The sequence below is a fragment of the Sitodiplosis mosellana genome, unplaced genomic scaffold, assembly GCF_009176505.1.
Source record: "Sitodiplosis mosellana isolate CC-2019 unplaced genomic scaffold, AAFC_SMos_1.0 Smas_scaffold_47, whole genome shotgun sequence".
NCBI lineage: Eukaryota > Metazoa > Arthropoda > Insecta > Diptera > Cecidomyiidae > Sitodiplosis > Sitodiplosis mosellana.
The window spans coordinates 2,646,175-2,667,779 of NW_022595289.1; the positions used below are offsets into that span (position 1 = coordinate 2,646,175).

Here is a 21,605-nt window from a genome sequence, read left to right on the forward strand (position 1 = left end):
TATATATATATATATATATATATATATATATATATATATATATATATCTTTTGTTGCTTATTCATCGAGCCGAGAGCCAAACTAACTCGAATGTCATTTCATGCGAAGCAATGGAAAACAACAGTCGACATCCGGCTATTAATGCAATCCGCGTTCGCTCGCTCAATCGCGCACAAACATCGGCAAAAATCCACAAACGTCACACACAAAAATATTTTTTGCTCGCAACAACAGATTATTATTGTTATTATTTTGCACAAAACACTCTGAAATCCATTTAATGCGATTTAATATGGTTTCAAAGACACTCTCCCCAACAGTCAAGTCATATGACGGTGCGAATGTACATACGCTGGTGTGAGCAATCTATACAAATTATTCCAAATACTATAAATCTTGCATTGGATAAAAAAGAAAGAAAAACAAAATATTCGTACATTAAGAGCGAGTGATTTGAAATAAAATAAAAATTAAATTAACAACGGACAAAGTGAATGTGAAGTGTGTACGTGCACAGAAACGGTGCACACGTGTGTGCGAGCGCGCACCTAGTCGCTGCTGCACACAGATCCAAAGCCAACCAACATTCAGTTCATTGGAGAAAACCATTTCGAAATAGATATCTCCATCTCTTAGCTAGTTTTCATAGACAGCCGCAGCCAATGTATACATGCAGCGTCTTAAATTTAATACTCCATTGTTACATTTTTTTTCCTTCACCGTCGATGTCGATGTCGATGTCGTCGTCGTCGTCGTCATCGTCATCATCATAATCGTGTGCTGCTTCTCCGTTATGACTCTAACAGTACTTTGTGCATGGTTTCGATTGTGTGTTTGTTGGCTCAGTTTCTCTTGAGCTGCTTTGGCCAAACCGAGAGGGAGAGAGAAAGAGAAAGAGAGAGACTTTTGCTCATTTGCAGCAAATACATTCCTGTAATTGAAATTTCAAAATGATTTATTCCAAGTTGGAGATTTTGAATTTGAAGAAGAAAGCCACAACAAAAGCAACAACAGCGCGCACAATATCTTATACTATTTTCATGCACATCACTTTCACAACAACCGCAACCGTTGTTGTGCGAATAACGATGGCGCGCACCAGTTCAACAAGTACATGCACAATATGGAATTCAACAACGGGCCACCTTTCAAGGCTTTTGCTTCCGTGGCCGTCTACAATATTTTGAAACAAGTAACGATAAAAAAAAGAAAAATTCCACGCCACGTAGAGTTCAAATATTTTGCTTTTTTCTGTTTTCGTTGTTGCTGTTGCTGTTGCTGTTGCTGCCTTTGTGAATGTCGTTGGTAATGTTCTATTTTATACAACATTATCAAATGGTTGTCATACAAATGCGATTTCGTTTGAAATTGTGCCGAAACTAAAAGTAACTCAACCCCTCCGCCAATAAAAACACCGACACAGACTGCTATATTTTTTTTTCGTTGTCTTCATTTCTTTGCTGGCAATTTACTTTTCAAAATGACTTAATCGTTTAGCACTGGTATGCCGTGGCAAATGCGATATGCGAATATTTTTCCCAGTTTATAACTGTCCTTGTAGAAAATATGAATAAATAATCGAGTTGTTTGAAAGTAATTGATTGGGAACAAATAAAGTATGGACAAAATCAAAGAAAAAAAGTATTACAGACAATTTAGAAGTTAATTCACAGTAAATATTTGTTGTTGTTTGTGTTTCATTCAGTCCAACGAAAAAGTCGAGAAACAACTATTTCTCCAACATTATCTACTATTTCTAACAAAATTTAAATCATTCCTTCAAATAAATGCATGGCCACACCATAGATCAAATAACTGAAGGAGAAGAGAGAAAAAAATCTGAAAATATAATTCGTAATCATTTCATTATGACAATTGAGTGGTCGTGGTCGTTCAACCACTTTTTTTCGTACAAGGGCTGCTGATACGATTATAACATCGGGAAATAACGTATGAATGATTTCATTGTAACGCAACCAATTCGAAAGACAGACATTGATTATCAGGTCTAACGCGACGTTCACATTTTTTTTTCTGTAAAAGTGTATTCAACTGACATTACGTTGCGATACGGTTTTCATTAGTACAAACACAATACAAACGTATGACTCGTGTAAAAAGTACTTGAATGATTAAAATGCCAACGTTCACCGTACTCGAATGTACTGTGTGTGTGTTTTTTTTTTGGTTAGTTGGCGGCGATAATAATGTCGCTTTTTCTTCGTGCATTTGTATTGTATTGTGTGTCGCTGTGGCTCATACGTGGATCATTTTTTGTGCCGTTCTGTTGTCATCGACTGATAAATTGAAAAACAAAACGGAACAACAGAATAATAAATAGAAGGGAAATTCGTCGTTATTAGACAAAAAAAGCGAAGCAAAGACAAGATATGAATAAAAAAGTTATCAATTAATTTTTTTCACAATTCCAACGAAAAACTCTCCAGCTAGATTAATTACGTTCGAACATCGAAGTGATGTGTTGGCGAAAATTGTTCAATTGTTCATTCGATTGTCATATCTAATCCTACACGACATTCAGTCACGATTCTTTTTAATTTAATGATGTAAAAATAGACTTTTCATTTTCTTAATAATATATTTTCTGAATAAACAAAAAAAGGTGCAAAATCACAATTAATTTTTTTCGTTGTTCGTTTTGGTTGTTCATTGCAGATAAACGGTGTGGGGCAGCATTTCTACAGTGCCGTACCATCATTTGCAGGACCGGGGCCTCACTTTCATACAATACCTGGTGGCCATTTGCAACCACAAACAATGCACTCACAACATTCACCATCGCCACCAAATACCTATCATAAGGATGAACGTTCACAACGACAGCACACAAAGCTGCTCCGAAAGTTAGAACAACAAAAACAACGAGAAATGAGTAAGTCCAAGTTAATTGGCATTGAGTTAAAATGATTGCCATGTAACATGTTTCCTCTATTCCATTTGAATTTCTTAGATTCTTCGGCATTGTCGACGCCAGCTCATTCACCATCACCGCGAAAGGCTGAACTCAACGGAATCAAGCGATCGGCAAGAAACGGCGCATCGTCGGTTGGTACATCCGAGGACGGTGAAGAATCGTCCAGTGTTCCCGACGAAGATGAGGATGTAGCATCAATTATAGAACAATTATCCAACGTGCAATTACCACAAGTATCAGAAATCACAAGCCGTGGTGCGTTAATCCAATGGACGGCGCCAACTTCAACTGAAAACGTAGTATTAAATACACGCGATTTACAATACCATGTACTGTTGAGTGATCGGGGAAAAGAGGGCAAATACAAAGTTATATTCAAAGGGAAATCGTTGTCGTGCCGAATCCGTGACTTGCGACCGGGTCAAGAGTACTATGTGTGCTTACAGGTGTATTTAGAAGGATTAAATGGATCACCATCGGAAGCGGCCGTTTTTGTAACGCCTTCCTGTGAACCCGATCAACCGATACCTCCAAAATTGTTAGCTAGATCAAAAAATTCGTTGCAATTACGATGGAATGCGCCCAATGACAATGGGGCTCACATTCAACAGTATGTGCTCGAATGCGACGATGGCAAAGGTGAAGAGTTCGTTGAGATCTGTAAGACACGTGGCAAACAGTTCAATTTACAGAAATTGCAGCCATCAACCGAGTATACACTGCGATTGGCCGCAATCAATGAACGCGGTCGATCGGTGTATTCGGACACTGTAACATACAGTACGTCGGGCAATCCACCATCGCAACCGGTTGCACCATTGCTGAAGCATGCCACACCGTCGTCGCTTCATCTCACCTGGTCGCGTCGATCGCAGGACGAGGAGTTTATTTTGCAAATCAACGATAAGGAAAGCGGTCATGGATTCTTGCCTGCGTACACCGGTCGTGACGTATCTTATGAATGCCAAAATCTACGACGAGCCACTAGCTTTCAATTTAGACTTAAAGCCGAAAATGAAGCTGGACAATCATCATTTAGCGAGGAAGTGACATTTCGAACATTGCCAGAGCGACCTGGTCGCCCGCAGAAGCCGCAAGTGAAGGGTAAAATTCATGCCAATCACTTGAAAGTGCGATGGGATCCGCCAACCGATCGAGGCGGTGCTGAAATCAATTTGTATTTTGTGGAAATTAGTTCAGGTGCTTGTTTTGAGCGAATTTATACAGGACCCGAAACCGAAACAATATGTGATCGTCTGAATCCAGGAACCACGTACCAAGTGAAAGTTGCATGCGAAAGTGTTGGAGGTACTAGTCAGTTTTCGGAACCATTGACAGTGACAACCGAAGCGGTTGCACCTGATGCGCCATCTCCACCGTACTGTAACAGTCCACCCGAACCGCACACAGCCATCTTGCAATGGGACAAACCGGACTACAATGGTGGTGCTCTAGTTACCGAATTTGAAGTCGAGCTACAGCACCAAACAAACACTCAATTCCAGCAAATCATCTACAAGGGAAAGGATACTTACTGTGTGGCCACCAATTTGCAACCGGGCGAATGGTATTGTGCCCGAGTGAGATCGATAAATCGAATTGGTTTCGGTCCGTGGTCGAGTGACTTTGAATTTGCCGCCGGCGCTGCCGCTCCAAGCGCACCAATCACACCCACCATCATCGTTCGATCGGCCACGCACTTAACTGTTTCGTGGAACGAACCGAAAACGAACGGTGCACAAATAACCGAATACCGTTTGGAGTATGCTCTGAATGATCAGCACGAGTGCTACAATATCACCTATCAAGGCGTTCAAACATCGACCGAAGTCAGAAACTTAACTCCATTCACTACTTACTATTTTAGAGTGTGCGCCAATAATGTGGCTGGCAAAAGTCCCTATTCCGACGTTGCATGCCAGAAAACATTGGCCGCTGTACCAAATGCACCAACCATTGATACGTACGAAGAGAAAGCCACATCCGTGTATTTAACATGGAACGAGCCACAGGACAACGGTTCGCCCATCACATACTATAACATTGAGTACATGGATCGTTTGATATCAACCGATAGCAATGTGCTAGAATGGTACATCGAAGACTTGCATCCAGAGACAACGTATAGATTTAAAATTCAGGCTGTGAATGGCATTGGTATCGGTCATTTTTCGAATGTGCTGCGCATCACCACAAAACCGTTGCCACCGAAACCACCAAAATTGGAATGCGTCGGTGTCGGTCACAATTTCCTGAAGCTCAAATGGGGTGACGGCCGAAACACAGACTTTGTTAGATTTTATGTTGAAATGTATGTTGCACGTGCACGCGAATTTCAAGAGGTTTATACAGGAACTAGTTACCTATGTAAAGTAAATAAATTACAAGAGCAAAGCGAATATCGGTTTCGAGTGTGTGCTGAAACCGATCACGCTGGTCTCGGCGACTATTCGGATGAATATGTCTTCAAAACGAATGCGGCCGTTCCCAGCAGCATCAAGGCACCTCGAATCGCTGAGAATGCACCGTCTACAGCTGCCGCTGTCGCCGCCGCTGCCAACGCATCGGAACGGAACTGCATTACGTTGGAATGGCAGCACAGTAAAAACACATTCCATGACATCGTCGAATATGTGCTGCAATGGTCAAAGGATAAAGATCAGGAGTTCAAAGTGGTAAGCATTCGTTTTCATGCACTCTAGATGTAATATTCGATACAGATGCAAAAACAATAAAATCTGTTTTTCCATTTGTTTTTTTCTACTTCGCAATAGCTCTATCGAGGACCAGAAACTCGGTATAATGTAGACAATTTGGAGGCCGGTATCGATTACACATTCCGCGTGTGCCCGGTTCGTTTGGCTGACTGTAGCGATTTATTTGGTGCCAATTCGCCAACATTGCGATATCGAATCCCATCCAATTCAGATGCAAACTCGACAAATTCATCGACAAACAATCGAAGCAACAGTGTCGACGTGGTCGACGCACCAACTGCAACGCGCACAGTCGGTTTGTTCAAACGGAATTTACATAGGATTACATCAATTTGCTCGAACCGTAGTCGACCATCCAACCAAGAGCAGGCTATTCTACTTGTGATATTTTTCATGATCACAACAGTCGTAGTTGCTGCAATACTTCAGACTTGGACGCGATCAAACAAAGAGTGACGGTATAAATCATTTCTGCAATATCAATGAGTTCAAATAAACACACAAAAACAAACACATCCAAACAGAACCAATCACACGCCCACATATACAAACATTATCCATTTCCACATCAAGAACATACAAAAACACGTAAGATAAAACAAAACAAAAGATCTAAAACGATCTGATTTTGTGTTGCCGTAAAAATACAATTGTAAGAAGAAATCGAATTGGAATCATATTGGGGCAGCTCCTTCAACGCGTGCAGTATCGCTGAACACAAAATCAAAGTATCGCCAAAATGAATGGGAATTCATCAGTTCCTGGAGAAACTGTCGGGGCAATAAAAAGCGTTCATCCGATTGAAAGATTCGCTAACAGGCATCCCTCCCGAACACAAGAAAGGAAGCGAGCAACAAAAACACAAATCATAATTTACACTTATGCGTATTCAAAATGAAAACCAATTATGGAAATTATCAATGGTGAAAAATTGAGCAAAAAAAAAATTATACATAAAATGATATATTTCTATAGATTCCTAAGAGATAAAACTATTCAGCTTCATTTTTTTTAAATGTAAATACAATTATATGCAATTGTTTGATTTTCAATATGATTACAAGCACAGGCACATTTTTTAAATTAATTTTTTTTAGAAAAACAAAGTGCATGCATTTGATAATGTCCTTTATGCTTATGAAGCATGCATCAACGTATCGAGAATAGGTATGCACTGCATTTGTTCTATTGATTGGCAAATGAGTGCAATAGAAGGTGAAAAACAACATACATATTGTTTGTTATTCATTATTATAAAGTAAAAATGAATAGTATATTTTTGTTATTGTTTCTTTGTAATTTACACGAGAACATCATAGAAGAGAAGAAGAAGAAGAAGAGGAAAAATCAAACAAATGATGAGCATCAGTAACGTGCAGTGAGGTTTAATTAAATTTTGTTAATTTATCTAAAGAAACATGTGTAAGTGCAAGAAAACAAGAAAGAAAACCCAGAAAAAAACGAAAAAAGCCAATTTATAAAAACTGAAAAAAGGTAACAAACATAAAATGGGCCGACATCACTTCAGGGTAACCAAATCATTTCACTGAAGCGATTTCGCTCATCCAACATTTGTTCACTTCTGTTTACTCCATTCCTAAATGAAATTTATGCATATATTGTGGTTAACTATTCTTATTATTATTGTTATTTTTTATAATGTATGTTTATGCGAAAAGAATGAGAAAATACAACAAAAGAAAAATGCATGATTTATTAAAATGAAATAAGCAAGGAGCAAAGAAATTTTATTTTGAGTTCGCTGCCGAAGGCTTCACAAAAAAACGAAAACAAAAACTTAGTGCGAAAAATATATATGGTTCAGCAGCATGAAAATATTAACAAAAACACACACACACACATTTTTTTACTGCTTCATTATAAAGTACGGTGTCATTGGTCCAAGAAAAAATCCGTGGTTCATGTTATGTGTACGTTTCATATTTATTGAACAAAATCTGCAAATGAAATGAATGTAAATAAAACTGTCCATTTTAACGAAGCTCTAGTCGGTATGTCCAACGAAAGAAAAAGAAAATTAAAGCATTGAATGTCGTTGAATGGACGAGATTTACTCGTTGTGAGTGTACACTGAAAATGAAAAGAAATGAATAAATGACATTCCTTTTGAGTACATTACCATATAATGCATCTGCCCCTTTTTTGATTTTTCCCCTCCTACTCACACATACCATACGTGTGTACGTTTTGCCTACACCTGCATTTATTGAAATTTGTACTCTATTTTGGTTGAAAAATTTGCTCTAGTCAGGTGATCAGTTTACTGAATTATTATCAATATAACCCAAAAAAGAATTATGGCACAACCACACACACACACACACAAGATGCGAAAGAATGTAGGATGGAACGGAGAACAGCAACCAAAACTCAGTATAAATTTGTGTAAATCAAGCAAATATTAGGAAATTTTATTCATGAAAACAAAAATCAAAATCCATCATGACATTACATTACATTATATCACAGAGAAGAAACAACTACTTACTCTATTGGTGCTATTTGTTTTTTTTATTCATTTTATACGTTGGCAATTTTTGAAATGATGCAATGATATTTCTTTTGTATATTTTTGAACAATTTCTCTATTTATTTTTTTTTGTATGAAGCAGATTTAAAATCGGCAATGCCCTAGGATATATAGAACAATGAAGAGAAATCAATACACGATTTTTTATCCAATAGAATCCATCGCATTTCTTATGACATTAACTACTACTTACCAATAAAAAAAATATCCTTTAAACGTAATTTTCTGCGATCATCATTTTCTATCAACAAAAATGGCTTGAACATTTGCACAACCAGCGCCACAATTGCAACTTAAATAGTTAACAATTTATTTGGAGAAAGAAAACAATTTTCACACCAAACATTTCTTGTCCCTCACTTTTTCCCTGTCTCTCGCTCTTTGAATGTTTCATCATGAAACTTTCATGAAGAATACAAAACCATACTAACTTATTTTATAATAAAACGTAAATCTTTGAATCAGTATTCAAAACTAAACGGGATGTACAATTTTATTAGATGAACCAGAAACAATAATTCCAATCACAGAAACGAAACAACATTCATTCTTGCATAGTAAAATTAAACAAAAACGAACAAACAACTGAAACAAAAAGTAATAAGATATCTAAAGGAATAGCACAAATTTTCAAGCAGTTTATCGTAATATTTAAAGAAATAGACCACAATTTTCGAGCCGCTCAAATCATGACACGACAACATCAAAGATGTCTCCTCTTTGGAGACAATGGACAAACAACAAACATATGGATCTATAGTAGCTAGGAAAGTGTTCAAAAACATGAAATCTAACAATTTAGCAATGATGATGAGAACAAAAGAGAAAATCCAATGTCATTTTTTTTTCTTCAAATATCGCTGTTTATGTTGGAATCGCACGAAATTTATACATTTTATTGCAAGTTCGTTTATAATTATATTTAAAGCATGTTCCACATCATTGAAACAATTATTTTTAGCCGTTTCTATTCTATTTAAATAATAATAATCAAAAGAAGATAATGAAGAAGAAAAATCAAGCAAAAGCACTATTTATGAGCTAAACAGAACATATATATATTTTTTAATTTCTAACTCAATTGAGGCGTTTATAAAATACGTAAAATACGTTGTAAACTGATTTCTTTATTGATGGTAATTTTATATTCCAATCCATTTCTGAAATCAAAATTATTGAGCTAATGACAAAGATGTAACACATTTCAATGACAAAAAAATTATGATAATTTCTATTTTTTGTTTTGTAAATAAAATGAAACCAGGAATAAAAAAAAATGACGAACATTTTTCTCTCTAACTTCACAACATACATAAACAGTGACCGTGATTTTTAAATGTACTCAGTCAAACGCAATTTGTCGCAATAAGTAAAAAAACAAAACATGAGTGGGCTGACGTCAAGTTTGCACCGGTTTTTTTTGTTGGATTAGACTTGGTGGATTTGAAATCATTCAATTCCGTGGATACAAAACACTGGGAAATGGAAATTTCGACTCGAGAGTGTAGGTTTGATCATTCCATGGTAAACATTTTCCCGAAATGTTAACTGCTTTTGCGGAACAAATCGACCAACATCTTATTTGTGGTTTATTGGAGAAATTTCGTAGTGAGGAAATATTGTTGTGTTTTGAGAAGCCTTCCTTAAATGAAAATTCCGATATGTCTGTTTGATTCCAAAATTAAGAATACTAAGGTGAACAAAAAAACAAAAAAATCAAATGCAGAACAGTCAACAAGTGTTTTTGCCAATTATAAATGTTTCTTTCAATTTTTCGACTTTTAAGTGTTATGCTACGCGAATATGACAAAAAAAAAATAAACACAAAAAAACCAACAATATTGGAGAAAATGCAAACAAAATTTAGAAATAATGATTTATGAACTATCATTCAAGCAAATTCTATTAAAAATGTATATATTTAACACTATGATGATAAACAAAGAATGATGATGATTATTATGAAGATGATGATGACGATGAAGAGGAAGAAGAAGAAGAAGAACGAATGAGGGAATATTGTATTTGTAATTAAAATCTAATGTTGTATAAGAATAAGAATTGCATACACAAAAAAGAAAATATATTCTATATTTTATGTAAAAAGAAAAAGAAAATTGAAATGCGTTTTCTTTTTTATTAAAATTTTCAGTTATGTATGTGTACATGTACAGTGTATTGAGACAACGTCCAAAGGTATGTTTGAAAGAATGATAAATTTTCAAATCAGGAAAAGACATTGAATTCGGCCATCAAAAGAATGACAAAAACTTATTTGTTTTTGCCACACTTGACCGTTTTGCACTGAGCGCTGTCAAAAATGCGCTATGACACAGATTGAACGCACGCATGCACATTTCATAATACCGGTGCTCGTTATGATTGTTCGCACTGAGTGTTGTATCATTTGTGTTTGCATTGCTACAACATTCGCACCATAGTTCCGTCAACAGAGTTTACCGCTAACCAAACGAAAAAGCAACAACAGCAGCAACTAAAAATGGTGAGTATTTAATCTCTTTGGAACCAATTTGGTTGAACATCAGCATTTGCAGAATTGTTTATCAATATCAATTATTACATTTCCATGTGATTTCTCAATTCTATCTTTCGGTTGAACAGACAAATCCAGTTTTCGGCCTGTGTCCATGCTGCGAAAATCCGAACAACTCGGTATTTATGCAGTCAATCCATTCGGACAGCCTGTTCAAAATGCTGTTGAAACGCGGTCAATTCAAGCGAAACTATTTATTTTGCAACAAATGTATTGATTGGGCAAAAGACGAGGTCCGGAAGCGACTACCACAAAATTCGCAGTATTCACCGATTAGGTAAACAATCAGAAAAACAAATCGAATGTAGAACAGTCAACAAGTGTTTTCGCCAAATGTAAATGGTTCTTTCAATTTTGTGATTTTCCAGTGAAAAATGTGCCAGTCGCAATACACCGGATCCATTCATGAACGATCTTATGATGGGAGCCGACAGCAATGTTGGACAGCGTTTGGCCAATCCAACTGATTCACCTTTACACTTAGGTAATCGTAAGTTATCAGTTCGTGCAAGTCAATCGTTGATTCATGACATTTCGTTTGCACTTTCTCAGCAATGTCACCTGTAAACTATATGCCATATCATGATGAACGTTTGACTGAACCGATGCTGTTATCGCTCAATAGAACAGCACATTTGATCGCTCCATTGCCAAGCCCACTCAATGATGTGGCCAATCCATGGGAAATGAATGATGATCACAAATCCGATGACAACACAGACCACATCAATTTGTGATATGCAGCACACATGGACCCATAAAATCATCCAACCAGTCATCAACTTCAACGTTACTTATTTCACTAACACAAAACGCCATATTTACTGAATAAGAAATAACTCGTAATCAAATTTAATAAACATAGCAAAGGGAAAGAGAGAGAGAGAGAGAGAGAGAGAGAGAAATTCCAATTGGATATTTTTGTTTCACCATATCGTAATGTTCGTATCGACGTACCGTTCATTTTAATTAAAATTTTGTGTTTATCAATAGTTTGACAGTTTGGCGCCATTAGAATGACAGATCAACAGAAACCACATAGAGTGAAGATAAATAACGTTTAAGATAAATAAATACACACGATTTTCGGTCATTTGTACAATTCATTTTTACTTTTGGGTTATCACAACGTATATAGAATAAAACAAACAATAAAAAGGTAGTACTTTGTCACATGCGAATTGAAATCGTTGAGTTAAGTTGCATTTGCTTCACAGAGCCTATTTGTTTTCGAGGTTTTGATACAAAATACTTGTAATTTCTCCGATTTGACCGCTGCTAAGTAAGTCATTAACTAAGAATTCATTAGGATCTAAACGTGACTATCGTACCACCAATGGCTTTTGCGCTACAGATATGAGCTATGGCCTTTTCGGCATCGTCCGGCGTGTACACCTGATCGACTACTGTCTGCAAAACGCCGTCATTCACGTACCCAGCCAATCGATCGAGGGCCCGATGGCATATGTGTGGACCGCCCCAATCAGATTCCGTCTTGAATACGTACGCTATACACTTTTCCAGTCTTACATAAATCTGAAGAAAGAATGAAAAAAAAAGCAAGGAAACTTTGAACACGTTGGCTTGTCAAAAGGAATGTACAAATGACATCGAACAATGTATGAATGTGACGTACGGAGCATAAAAATCGCATGAAAATTCCATATTCGTCGGATAATAATCGCTTTTCTACTGTGTCAATGATAGTGCCGCCCTTGCATAGAAATTTGCTAATGAAATCTCGATTATATGCTTGCGATGTGGTTAAAAATACAACGTCGTAGTGTTCTCTGATTGTCAATTCCTTTAGCAAAAGGTCTCGCTCTTCTAATTCATAGATTTTGTCATCACTATTGAACGCTATTACGTCGTCAGCACCTGAAATGTAATTGATTCGAATTACTTCACATGTTTTTTTAATTATTGTTGCCAGAATTTGAATGAAGTCATTATGATACACCAATGTACCTCTGTCCTCTATTCATGAATGCATTGAGTGAAAATGGTTATCAACAAATCGTTAGTTTTCAAAAATTGAGTCAATAGAATGGAATTCAATTGGTATACCTAATGCTTGAATAACAGGAACAGATCGTATATTACAAGTGGCTGTAACAAATGCACCCCATTTTTTTAGTAACTGCGTTAAAACGCATCCCACTGGAGAGCAACCAGAAAAAACTAAAACACTGTGCATGGAAGACATCATTAATAACCAGTTAGAAATAGATGGTTTTTGAGCTGATTTACCGCTTTCCCTCGGAAGTGGTTTCTGCTAAGGAAGCAGCTTGGAGTGCGGATAATGCGATGCAGCCACTGTATGGCAAACTGGCGGCTCCTTCAAACCCGATGATGAACGGCTTACGTGATACGCGTGATTCCGGTGCAACAACCAATTGAGATGCGACACCTGCTTCATACCACGGGGAAGCTATCCAAACCTCATCACCAATTTCAAGTCCACTTTTTGAGCTACGACCAACACCTTCCACAATCCCCGCACATCCTCGACCTATGACCAATGGCAACTCTTGATGGTCATACGTATTATAATTTTGGATCATCCGACGCAAATGACGCCCATATCCGCCCGCAATTTCATAGTCGATGCGATGGATTGACGCAGCTCGTACTCGTATGAGTATATCCGTTGCTGAACACAGGCTGGGCACTTTCACCATCGTTGGAATGACATTCTGTTGAATTGAGAATCGTTTAATATGTTCAGCCATTAAAATTTGTTAGACAGATGTAGACTTACATCAGGATCTTTGAGCGCTAAGCAAGCCACAGCTTTCATCACTGGGCTTGGATAATAGGGACGTGCAGCCCAACATCCAATCATATAGCCACAAGTTGTACCGATACCCAGTCCAATGAAAACATAAAAAAGATTGTTCCTGGCAACTGAAACCGGGGAAAAAATTACATCAGCATATTGTTTCAAACACGAATATGTTAACCACACTACTTACTTTCATCTCGAAAAATTATCTGTAACTGTTCACCTAAGAATTGAGGACTGGTAAAGTTCGATGCGGATTCTTTAAAATTATTCAATTTTTGTAGTAGTTCTAACCAGACATTTTTAATATTTTCTTTAACAGCTACAAGCTGACCGTCGTTGAAAACCTAAATTAAAATGAACACATTTTATGATAAAGTGACCACAATGAAAATTCGAAGTGAGTTAACTTACTCGATTCGCTATAGCACGTCCTTCATCACCGAATTGCCTGATGGCATGTATCGCTTGTTCCTTTGCCATCGTTGACCTTAACTAACGAACAATTTCTCTTTTGAAATCTATGATTCTAAATGGTATACAAATAATGCCAAACTGTTCACGTGAATACGGGATAGGTGCTCGAATTGATATGTACACAGATACTGATTTAGATGCAAATGTTTGTGATTTTTGTTCCAAAATTTATTGGTTTAAAGTGGTGCCTACAATGAATGATATGCATTGAAAATATCTCCGAAATAGCGAATGTGCCAAGTGATAAGGATTTGATTGGTCACACAATGACTCACCTGCATCGAATAACAAAACTCTTCCAATTGCCATAAACTCTCCCCCATCGCTAAAATGCTTAATGACGTCAACAAGATTCAATCAGCAGCAACCTTCTCTCGGCAAGACTAGAATTTCATTCTAATGAATATCTGAAACGAAAAATATTCACATTCAATTATTATTGGATTGAACTGTGGCTCTAAGTGGCAGCAAAAAGCTGCTTGACAAGACATTTTTTTCCACTATGGGTCAAAAATCGATATTGATATCAATAAATCAAGCGTTTATTGCACCTACTATCTCCTATTTTGAACTGTTTTCATTCGATTGGCATCAAATTCACTTTCGTTTTTAAAGGACCTTTTCCTAATAAAGGGAATAATATCTAACACTTTTGCATAATCAAAATTGTTGGCACAAACACACCTACAAACCACGATCACTGCTGATTGTACATATCTACGCGCAGTACATATCTACAGTGGGTATGTGTATATATTTTTTGCCCTCAATCTCATGTGAGTTTTGACACATTCGCTGTCATAACACTAGACTGACATTCCGAAACATCGACATTTTTTGTTGAATTCGAAAAGCCAACTTTTTTTAGAACTAAAAAAATTTCGTTGAAAGAATTCATACCATTTTAGAATTATTAAAAGGAGTTTTGCAACAAAATTTAAATTATTTTCTAGAAAATACTAAATTTTTAGGAGTTTCTCATATTTATTTATTTTTTATTTCTATTTTCATAGGAATTTCATATGGAAAATGTCACAATGCTTGACATTGAAAATAAATCAAACTATGAATTTAAAATACCGAAAAAAAATTTACTCCAGTGTTGTAGATTCCAAAAAGATATCTTGAAATGAAAATAAATTCGACCAAATGTCGAGTCCAAAGTATACTACAACCAATTTCCCCTTCACAGTCGCTGAGTTGCAACATGTACGCAGCCAGTTTATTGGATTATACCACTTAGTTGTATATTTGGCCACCAGTCGTAAGCGCACACTCAAACATCTATACAATTTGAATCAACTATATTAGTAATGTCAAACGGCAACCGTCTTCTCATCCAACTGCTCTTCGGCACCAGTCATCATTGAAAATTTGTGTTAATTTACCGTTTGTGTCATCACATTTCCAACAAAAGTTAGAATCAAATTCGGACAAAGTTTTCGTTATTGATTCTTCAGTATTTTATTGATAATTGATTTACATTTTTGTTAAGCTATTAGTAGAATTTTGAAGGGTAAAAATGCAACGCTTCATGAATATTTACGGAGGTACAAACAACAACGGAGTCGAGGGAAACGTCTCAGTAATGTCGAGTGATATGAACTGGAATGAATTAAGCATTGGAATTAATGACACAATTGCTGAAAATAATTTTTTTGGTACACATAACATCCAACTAATTAATTTAACGTTCAAACAGTGGTTTTTTTGCTAGAATAATTTGTCAATTTGGAAGAAATTCCCTGTGACAATGTCATTTTCTAACCTCAATTTTGAATTATTCTTCTTTTTGCGCAGGACGGAAGCATCCAGAACATGAACCAAAGGGTAAAATTCAAAAAGATGATATGTTTCTCGACATCGGAAAGAATGGCACCGACGAAAATAAACAAAATGCTAATGCGGAGTTAGAACGAAACTCCCTTGAGTCAGAGAATAATTTATCATTGAGTTTCGACGAAGGACTTCGCATCGGTCAACGACACAGCCAAAATGGAAGAAAACCACTAGCCCAACACAATCAAGTGCCCAATGTTTATGCGCAAGGTCAATTATACAAACAAAGAAAGGAATTTCGGATGAAATTACTCGAGAAAAAGGAGCGCGATCAACGCAAATTCCACGCAAAACCAGCGCCAAATTTCAATGCGATTCATGTAGCCCAAAGTAAAAAACGTACTCAAGAGGAGCCGAAAATAACAATCCCAAAAACACCACAAGTAGTACGCTCTCATCGCCATTATGCAGATTTAGCTAAAGCAAAAGTGAGTACTTGAATCTAAAGTTGAAAAATCACAGCATTCCCACGACTATAATGTTTTATTTTGTTTTTGTTTACAGCAAGATGAGTTGATAGCATCCCTAAAGCCGAAACCATTTGTGTCGAAAGAAGCCGAAGTTCTAAAATTGCCGCCATATATTCCACGCCCAAACAAGAAAACGCCAACTGAACCAGCTCCATTTAAATTGCACAGTGATGAACGACTACGTGATCGGCGCGAATATGATAAAAAATTTGAAGAAAAAACGGAACGCAAGCAGAGGGAACAAGAGGAACGACACAAAATTGAAGAAGGAATAATTCGTCGTCAGCTTCGTCAACAAACCACATTCAAAGCCAATCCAAATCCCTTCTCAGGAGGAAAATAATACCGACCGGATTGAAAAAAATGCCATGAAACCATCCCTCAACATAAATAACATCAGCTCTTCAAATGTAAAATGATCTTATTTAATCATAGTTTTAACGATATTAACTATTAAGCCATTACAGCCTACTAATTAATCAACTGACAGTATACAATAAAGCTAATCAATTAGTACGTGAAGTTTTTAGAATTAGTTGGGTAAATCGGAACATTGTAAAAATACGCATATGAATAGTAATGAATGACATTTAATAAGAAATTTTAATAAAATGTGATTTTCGCTAAACAAAGACGTCGACGTTAGATCATCATTCATTCACCACATTCATATACTGTTAACTATGCTTGTTATTTCTCCACTGGATTGTTAGATAACACTGCCATTTGTTTGTTTAACAAAACATGATTCGATTGGCCATTGCAAAAATTATTGGTGGTCGCATGAAAAAAAAATTGGCATCAAATGTTGAAGTGTATTTGATTTGGGTGTTCGTCGATGTTGTCGTTGATGTTGTCGTTGAACACAGTCCCTATTGCCCGGAGTTATACACTTTGTTCTTGTTAATATAATCACAGCGGTGTGACTACTTCAAACTATTGAAACATCTGCGACAATCTGGTGAATTAGTCTTGAATCACTTTTATTCGATCATAAAAAAAAACACAAAAATAGTTAAATGTTAACATTGAAAAGTGTAAATAAACATTATTTGATTAGAAAGTAGTTAGTCGTTCTCTTCAGCTTCATTCTTCACGCGCTGTTGACGGTTGCTTCATGTTCGTTGGTCGTTTTCTCCGGATTATACTTCTTAGTCACTGTAACAGAATAATTGCAATTATTATGCATGCATAATCGATTTAAGCTTCAGAATGTAAAGTGCATCATTTGAATTACATGTGATAAGTGTGTCCGGATCGTCTGCAGATGGTTTACGTTTTTTGTGCGTCATGAGTCGCATGTACGCAAGTCGATACTCGTCTTCGTCCATCGCATGATACTTAACCGCTCCGGTTGAATTCACATGGTACGAGTAGACGGGAATGACCGTTGACGACACAGCCACCAGATCTATTGTATTAAATTATACAAAATATATATTATATTGAAATATCAAGCGGTTGCAATGCATACGCGAATCAACGTTCAAGCGATAGACAAACTAGAAGATAGAAAACCAGTTAGCATTAGAACTTGCTGAAAAGCAACGGTTTAATAAAGAGAGAGGTATAAAAAAAACAACTCGTATATATATCAATCGATCGCCGTTTTTAGTAAAACGAAAACACATACATGGCTAGAAATCGTCTCAAAATGAATCGTTATGTAAATATTTTCGATTGGTCGACGGTGAACCATGACTTTCTATCCAAAATTGCATTCACAAAAACACTCAAAAACAATACAGCGTATCAATGTATAGGTGTGTATGAAATAAAGTTATTGTTGTTGGCTTATTGGCTCCAAAAATCTCTCACCAGGTTCATAGGTGTCGTCGTCTGTCTTTTTGTAGTACATTGGATTACATATCACACTCCCAATCACCAGTCCCAAGAACAAAGCCACCATCCATTCGATCTTTCGGTTATACGTTAACATCGTTGAAGCGGAAATTTCAAGGAAACTTTCAGATTTCGCTAAAAAATGAATGCAAACACTTGTTTTCAATGGATTTATTATATTCACTTTCAAGTCAGATATATTTGTATCACGTCAACACATGAATAAATGACGTCCACAATTACAATAGGGATCCGAATTTACCGTCTTTGATAATAATTTGTTTAGATTTCCACAAAAATCAATCTTCGTTTTTCTACGAATTTCGTGCGTAAACTAGCTATGTTGCTGTAACAAAAACGACTTAGAGATGTGCTTTTTATGCGGAGCCAACGAGCACAGTGATTAAATCTACTATATTGGGAATGTGTTTAAAGAAAAAAGAAACGTCTTCTCACGCGCGATGCGCAAATACGCGGATGTTGAGTGCGAGTGTGTTGGCGCATCGCTAAAGCGGCGGTTATTGTTTGCAGAAATCACTCATTGCCAATATGGTCATCGCTAAAGAAACAAGTGAGCAGATTCATTCGGAACGTGGCAGAGCGGTGGTGGGCGTACAAGTGAAGAGTAGGAGAAATTTGACAGCTCAAAGATGTTACCTTTTACCTGCTCAGTTGTTGTTGTTGTTGTTGTTTTTTCTTTTTCCCTCTTATTTCAATTACTATTGTCTTTTACAGCATCTCAGGGCCTTTATTGCCATGTTGAGTCTGTTTTCTCTTTACAAATTTCATTTATTACCTTCGTGCTGCATAATTTACTGTTGTCTGTTTTGGTCTCTCACGGCATGCAAACATCATTTTCAACTAACTATTCTCATTTAGACGTATAGTAAAAGACTCAATTGTTATGCATAAGATATAATAATAAGATTATCAGAAGCAATTTGAAAATTAGACTGTAAAAATGAATTGGCTTTGAAATGAAAACACAGACTTTTTTTTTCTGAAAAATAAATTTTTTATTTATTAAAAATTGTTTTATTGTAAGAAATTGTTGTTTTTTTTCTCAAATATGATTCATATTTTTTTCTTTCATCAAAATCGTTATAAAAGTTAAAATATATAATATATTCCTTATGGCTAAATACTTACAACTTGTTCTTTTGCTAGAATAATGAAAAAAGAGAATAATTTATGGGTTTTGTAAATAGCTGTTGGGAAGAAAAGAAAATAGATATTTTTTTCAAAAAATTTGAAAATTCCAACAAAAAAAAATGTTGACGACACAATTTGTGTCTAATTTCACAAGTGAAAGGTTCTTAAGCTTAGGCTTTCTCTTAGAATTCATTCATTCTAAATGTATTTTTTCAATATTTTGATTATCGATGCTGCTTCATCTATCACAAATATTAAATATTACCGAAATTAAAAAAAAAGATGTAAATCTTGATCTCTCAGTTGAAATAATGTTAATAAGCAGGGCCGAAGAAAATATTTACGCTAAACAGGCGAAATATTTATTTAAATATCTCAGAAAAAGGCCTGAAATATTTAGGCTAAATCTCAAAAAACGGAAAAATATTTATGATAAATATAAAATATTTAAGATGAAAATCAATACTTTTTTCAAGAATTTATTGGAATAAATTATTTATTGATATATCTTTTTCACTATTGCAACTGGTTACAAGCTACGACAACAATTTTTTTCAAATTTTTGTACAATGATCGACGATTGTCGCTCAATACAGCCCTATGGCGCGAAAATGTTCGTTCGACATCACAAGATATTATTGGCGCAAATTTAAATGCACTCAATTCGTTCGGTGTTAATGATTCAACAAATTCATCATTTTTGTTGCTCTTTCCTGTGCTCAAAATTACTGAGATTTCTTTCATTTTCTGAAAACCCTTGTTGCGAGCTTTGTCAAGAAATCCCGATTTCCCACGAATTTGTTGTAAATTGTTGCGAACAAATTCAAATGTTTCAAGAGCTTCAATAATTTGTGATGTTTGTGACAATGCAAGAAAAGTTGTTCTTGATAAAAGTCAATTCTCGTTTCAAATTTTTCGGCTTTGCGATAGCGGTTTGAGCCTTTCCTATCGATTTTGCATCGCCTGCATCCTGAATTTTGCGAGTTCAAACGAAACATCAAAACTTATACAACAAAAATACTCAATACATATTACAAGTGGGAAATCAATTCGATCTGTAATTCACGTACTTCCTATCTCATTCATTTCAAATTAAATTCGGCATAAACAATAACAATAGCGCTGACTTGTTTTGACTGCAACTTTTATATTTGAGTATATTCGTGTCATATCGACTTTGTGGTATGAAAAGAATATGATTTAAAATCACTTGACCAATGAATTTTTGTTCAAAATATTGATTTTGAGAGGCAAAAACGGCCAAATATTTACTTAAATATTTTATTTAAATAAATATTTTTTTCTCAAAAAACGCCAAAATATTTAATCAAATATTTTTTATTTAAATAAATATTTTCTTCGGCCCTGTTAATAAGTGTGAATTTTTTTAAAATTAAATACATTTCACGTATCAGCTATGCAAAAACACATATTTAAGCATATTTTGACAGCCGCTCATTATCATACATATCTTCTGAATATCTAACAAATTAACAATCAAAATAGCAAATTATAAATTTAAGTAATCAAAATGTTACATCGCTAGCGGAATGAATGCGAAGATGTTCCAGGAGTGAAATTATTTATATTCGATCTTATCAAGGAAATTAGAATTAAACCTAAAATCTAATAAAATGTCTAATTATACTTTGCACTTTTATGTAGCCATTAAATATTTTTCTCATCCCATGTTATCATCATTACTTGTTATTTGCGTTTTTATTACGCTCTCGGTTGAAAGCGTGACATGTAGAATTCGCAATCGGAACAGTAAATGGCCGGTGCAATGACATGTTTTTTGCGGCAGAGATTGCATTGAACGGCTTTTGCTGATGCTTTTACGATTGCGCTATTGTTGAATACGCGTGTTGGAATCGCTTTGACAGTCATTTGATTTGGGTCTGTGGTGGTTGGCATGCCGTTTGTTTGCATGTCACCATTCATTGATGTGACAATTGGTTTGGCCGTTTCGATGGTTTCACCTTTAGTTCCTGGTTCAAAACTTACTTTTTTAACGGTTTGTGCTTTTTGGGCCGTAGCATTCACCATGGTCGTTTGAGGCACACTGAAGTACGGTGATTGTTTTTGCGGTGGCATTGCATAGCCATTTGTCATTGGAACGCGTTGATATGGTGGCATTCCGTTTTGCTGTGGTGGCGACATTTGGAACATGACGGGTGATTGCTGGGTACCCATATAGTTTCCATTTGTCATTGGTGGCTGTTGATGTTGTTGTTGTTGCTGTTGCTGTTGCTGTTGCTGTTGCTGTTGCTGTTGCTGTTG

General features: G+C 35.9%; 6 protein-coding genes across 20 annotated transcripts in view; 3 read left to right on the forward strand and 3 right to left on the reverse strand.

The window, feature by feature from the left end:
* Window positions 1-7,379, forward strand: part of LOC129570001 (fibronectin type-III domain-containing protein 3A-like) — a 33,860-nt gene extending 26,481 nt beyond the window's left edge. For 6 of the 11 annotated variants that reach the window (XM_055449332.1, XM_055449339.1, XM_055449329.1 and 3 more), the window contains 3 exons: window positions 2,677-2,893; window positions 2,972-5,610; window positions 5,710-7,379. In XM_055449332.1, the coding sequence (XP_055305307.1) occupies window positions 2,677-2,893; window positions 2,972-5,610; window positions 5,710-6,108 (3,255 nt within the window). In that variant the 3' untranslated portion in view covers window positions 6,109-7,379. The remainder of the gene's footprint in view (window positions 1-2,676; window positions 2,894-2,971; window positions 5,611-5,709) is intronic. The other 5 variants (XM_055449333.1, XM_055449340.1, XM_055449330.1 and 2 more) reach the window with 1 other exon arrangement.
* Window positions 7,380-10,542: 3,163 nt separating this feature from the next.
* On the forward strand, window positions 10,543-11,856 carry LOC129570005 (uncharacterized). Its single transcript, XM_055449349.1, has 4 exons — window positions 10,543-10,706; window positions 10,826-11,034; window positions 11,126-11,247; window positions 11,310-11,856. Exons 1-4 carry the CDS (start codon window positions 10,704-10,706, stop codon window positions 11,492-11,494), a joined length of 519 nt encoding a protein of 172 aa, XP_055305324.1. The 5' UTR covers window positions 10,543-10,703; the 3' UTR covers window positions 11,495-11,856.
* LOC129570003 (reticulon-4-interacting protein 1, mitochondrial-like) lies at window positions 11,841-14,824 on the reverse strand. 5 transcript variants are annotated; one of them, XM_055449345.1, is made up of 10 exons: window positions 14,704-14,807; window positions 14,575-14,643; window positions 14,295-14,426; window positions 13,957-14,207; window positions 13,733-13,889; window positions 13,519-13,664; window positions 13,008-13,453; window positions 12,825-12,946; window positions 12,394-12,635; window positions 11,841-12,293 (listed from the first exon to the last, which is right to left on the reverse strand). In XM_055449345.1, exons 4-10 carry the CDS (start codon window positions 14,023-14,025, stop codon window positions 12,063-12,065), a joined length of 1,413 nt encoding a protein of 470 aa, XP_055305320.1. In that variant the 5' UTR covers window positions 14,026-14,207; window positions 14,295-14,426; window positions 14,575-14,643; window positions 14,704-14,807; the 3' UTR covers window positions 11,841-12,062. The 5 variants fall into 5 exon arrangements, with proteins under 5 accessions (XP_055305320.1, XP_055305322.1, XP_055305318.1 ...); XM_055449347.1 differs by having other exon boundaries at window positions 14,571-14,643; window positions 14,704-14,722; XM_055449343.1 differs by having other exon boundaries at window positions 14,575-14,824.
* A 450-nt stretch (window positions 14,825-15,274) lies between these two features.
* Window positions 15,275-16,960, forward strand: LOC129570004 (targeting protein for Xklp2-like). Its single transcript, XM_055449348.1, has 3 exons — window positions 15,275-15,680; window positions 15,820-16,286; window positions 16,363-16,960. The coding sequence occupies exons 1-3, from the start codon at window positions 15,542-15,544 to the stop codon at window positions 16,669-16,671; spliced, it is 915 nt and encodes a 304-aa protein (XP_055305323.1). The 5' UTR covers window positions 15,275-15,541; the 3' UTR covers window positions 16,672-16,960.
* On the reverse strand, window positions 16,732-18,670 carry LOC129570006 (uncharacterized). The gene is made up of 4 exons (XM_055449350.1): window positions 18,433-18,670; window positions 18,147-18,305; window positions 17,566-17,739; window positions 16,732-17,486 (listed from the first exon to the last, which is right to left on the reverse strand). Exons 2-4 carry the CDS (start codon window positions 18,265-18,267, stop codon window positions 17,422-17,424), a joined length of 360 nt encoding a protein of 119 aa, XP_055305325.1. The 5' UTR covers window positions 18,268-18,305; window positions 18,433-18,670; the 3' UTR covers window positions 16,732-17,421.
* Window positions 18,671-20,692: 2,022 nt separating this feature from the next.
* LOC129570007 (uncharacterized) overlaps window positions 20,693-21,605 on the reverse strand; it is an 84,182-nt gene continuing 83,269 nt past the window's right edge. Inside the window, exon 8 of the mRNA XM_055449352.1 lies at window positions 20,693-21,605. This exon is cut by the window's right edge and continues 2,867 nt beyond it. Coding sequence (XP_055305327.1) covers window positions 21,045-21,605 — 561 coding nt within the window. The 3' untranslated portion in view covers window positions 20,693-21,044.

Bases quoted from the DNA above. Each gene is read 5' to 3' on its own strand.
- LOC129570004 (XM_055449348.1), top strand. From the start codon at position 15,542: ATGCAACGCTTCATGAATATTTACGGAGGTACAAACAACAACGGAGTC. The intron at 15,681-15,819 runs GTACACATAACA...CTTTTTGCGCAG, and splicing joins TGCTGAAAATAATTTTTTTG to GACGGAAGCATCCAGAACAT. The intron at 16,287-16,362 runs GTGAGTACTTGA...TTTTGTTTACAG, and splicing joins CAGATTTAGCTAAAGCAAAA to CAAGATGAGTTGATAGCATC.
- LOC129570006 (XM_055449350.1), bottom strand. From the start codon at position 18,267: ATGTTAACGTATAACCGAAAGATCGAATGGATGGTGGCTTTGTTCTTG. The intron at 17,740-18,146 runs GTGAGAGATTTT...TTAATACAATAG, and splicing joins CGACGACACCTATGAACCTG to ATCTGGTGGCTGTGTCGTCA. The intron at 17,487-17,565 runs GTAATTCAAATG...ATTCTGTTACAG, and splicing joins TCCGGACACACTTATCACAT to TGACTAAGAAGTATAATCCG.
- LOC129570003 (XM_055449343.1), bottom strand. From the start codon at position 14,025: ATGGCAAAGGAACAAGCGATACATGCCATCAGGCAATTCGGTGATGAA. The intron at 13,890-13,956 runs GTAAGTTAACTC...ATTTTAATTTAG, and splicing joins GACGTGCTATAGCGAATCGA to GTTTTCAACGACGGTCAGCT. The intron at 13,454-13,518 runs GTAAGTCTACAT...TCAATTCAACAG, and splicing joins TAGCGCTCAAAGATCCTGAT to AATGTCATTCCAACGATGGT.
- LOC129570005 (XM_055449349.1), top strand. The intron at 11,035-11,125 runs GTAAACAATCAG...GTGATTTTCCAG, and splicing joins TCGCAGTATTCACCGATTAG to TGAAAAATGTGCCAGTCGCA. The intron at 11,248-11,309 runs GTAAGTTATCAG...GCACTTTCTCAG, and splicing joins ACCTTTACACTTAGGTAATC to CAATGTCACCTGTAAACTAT.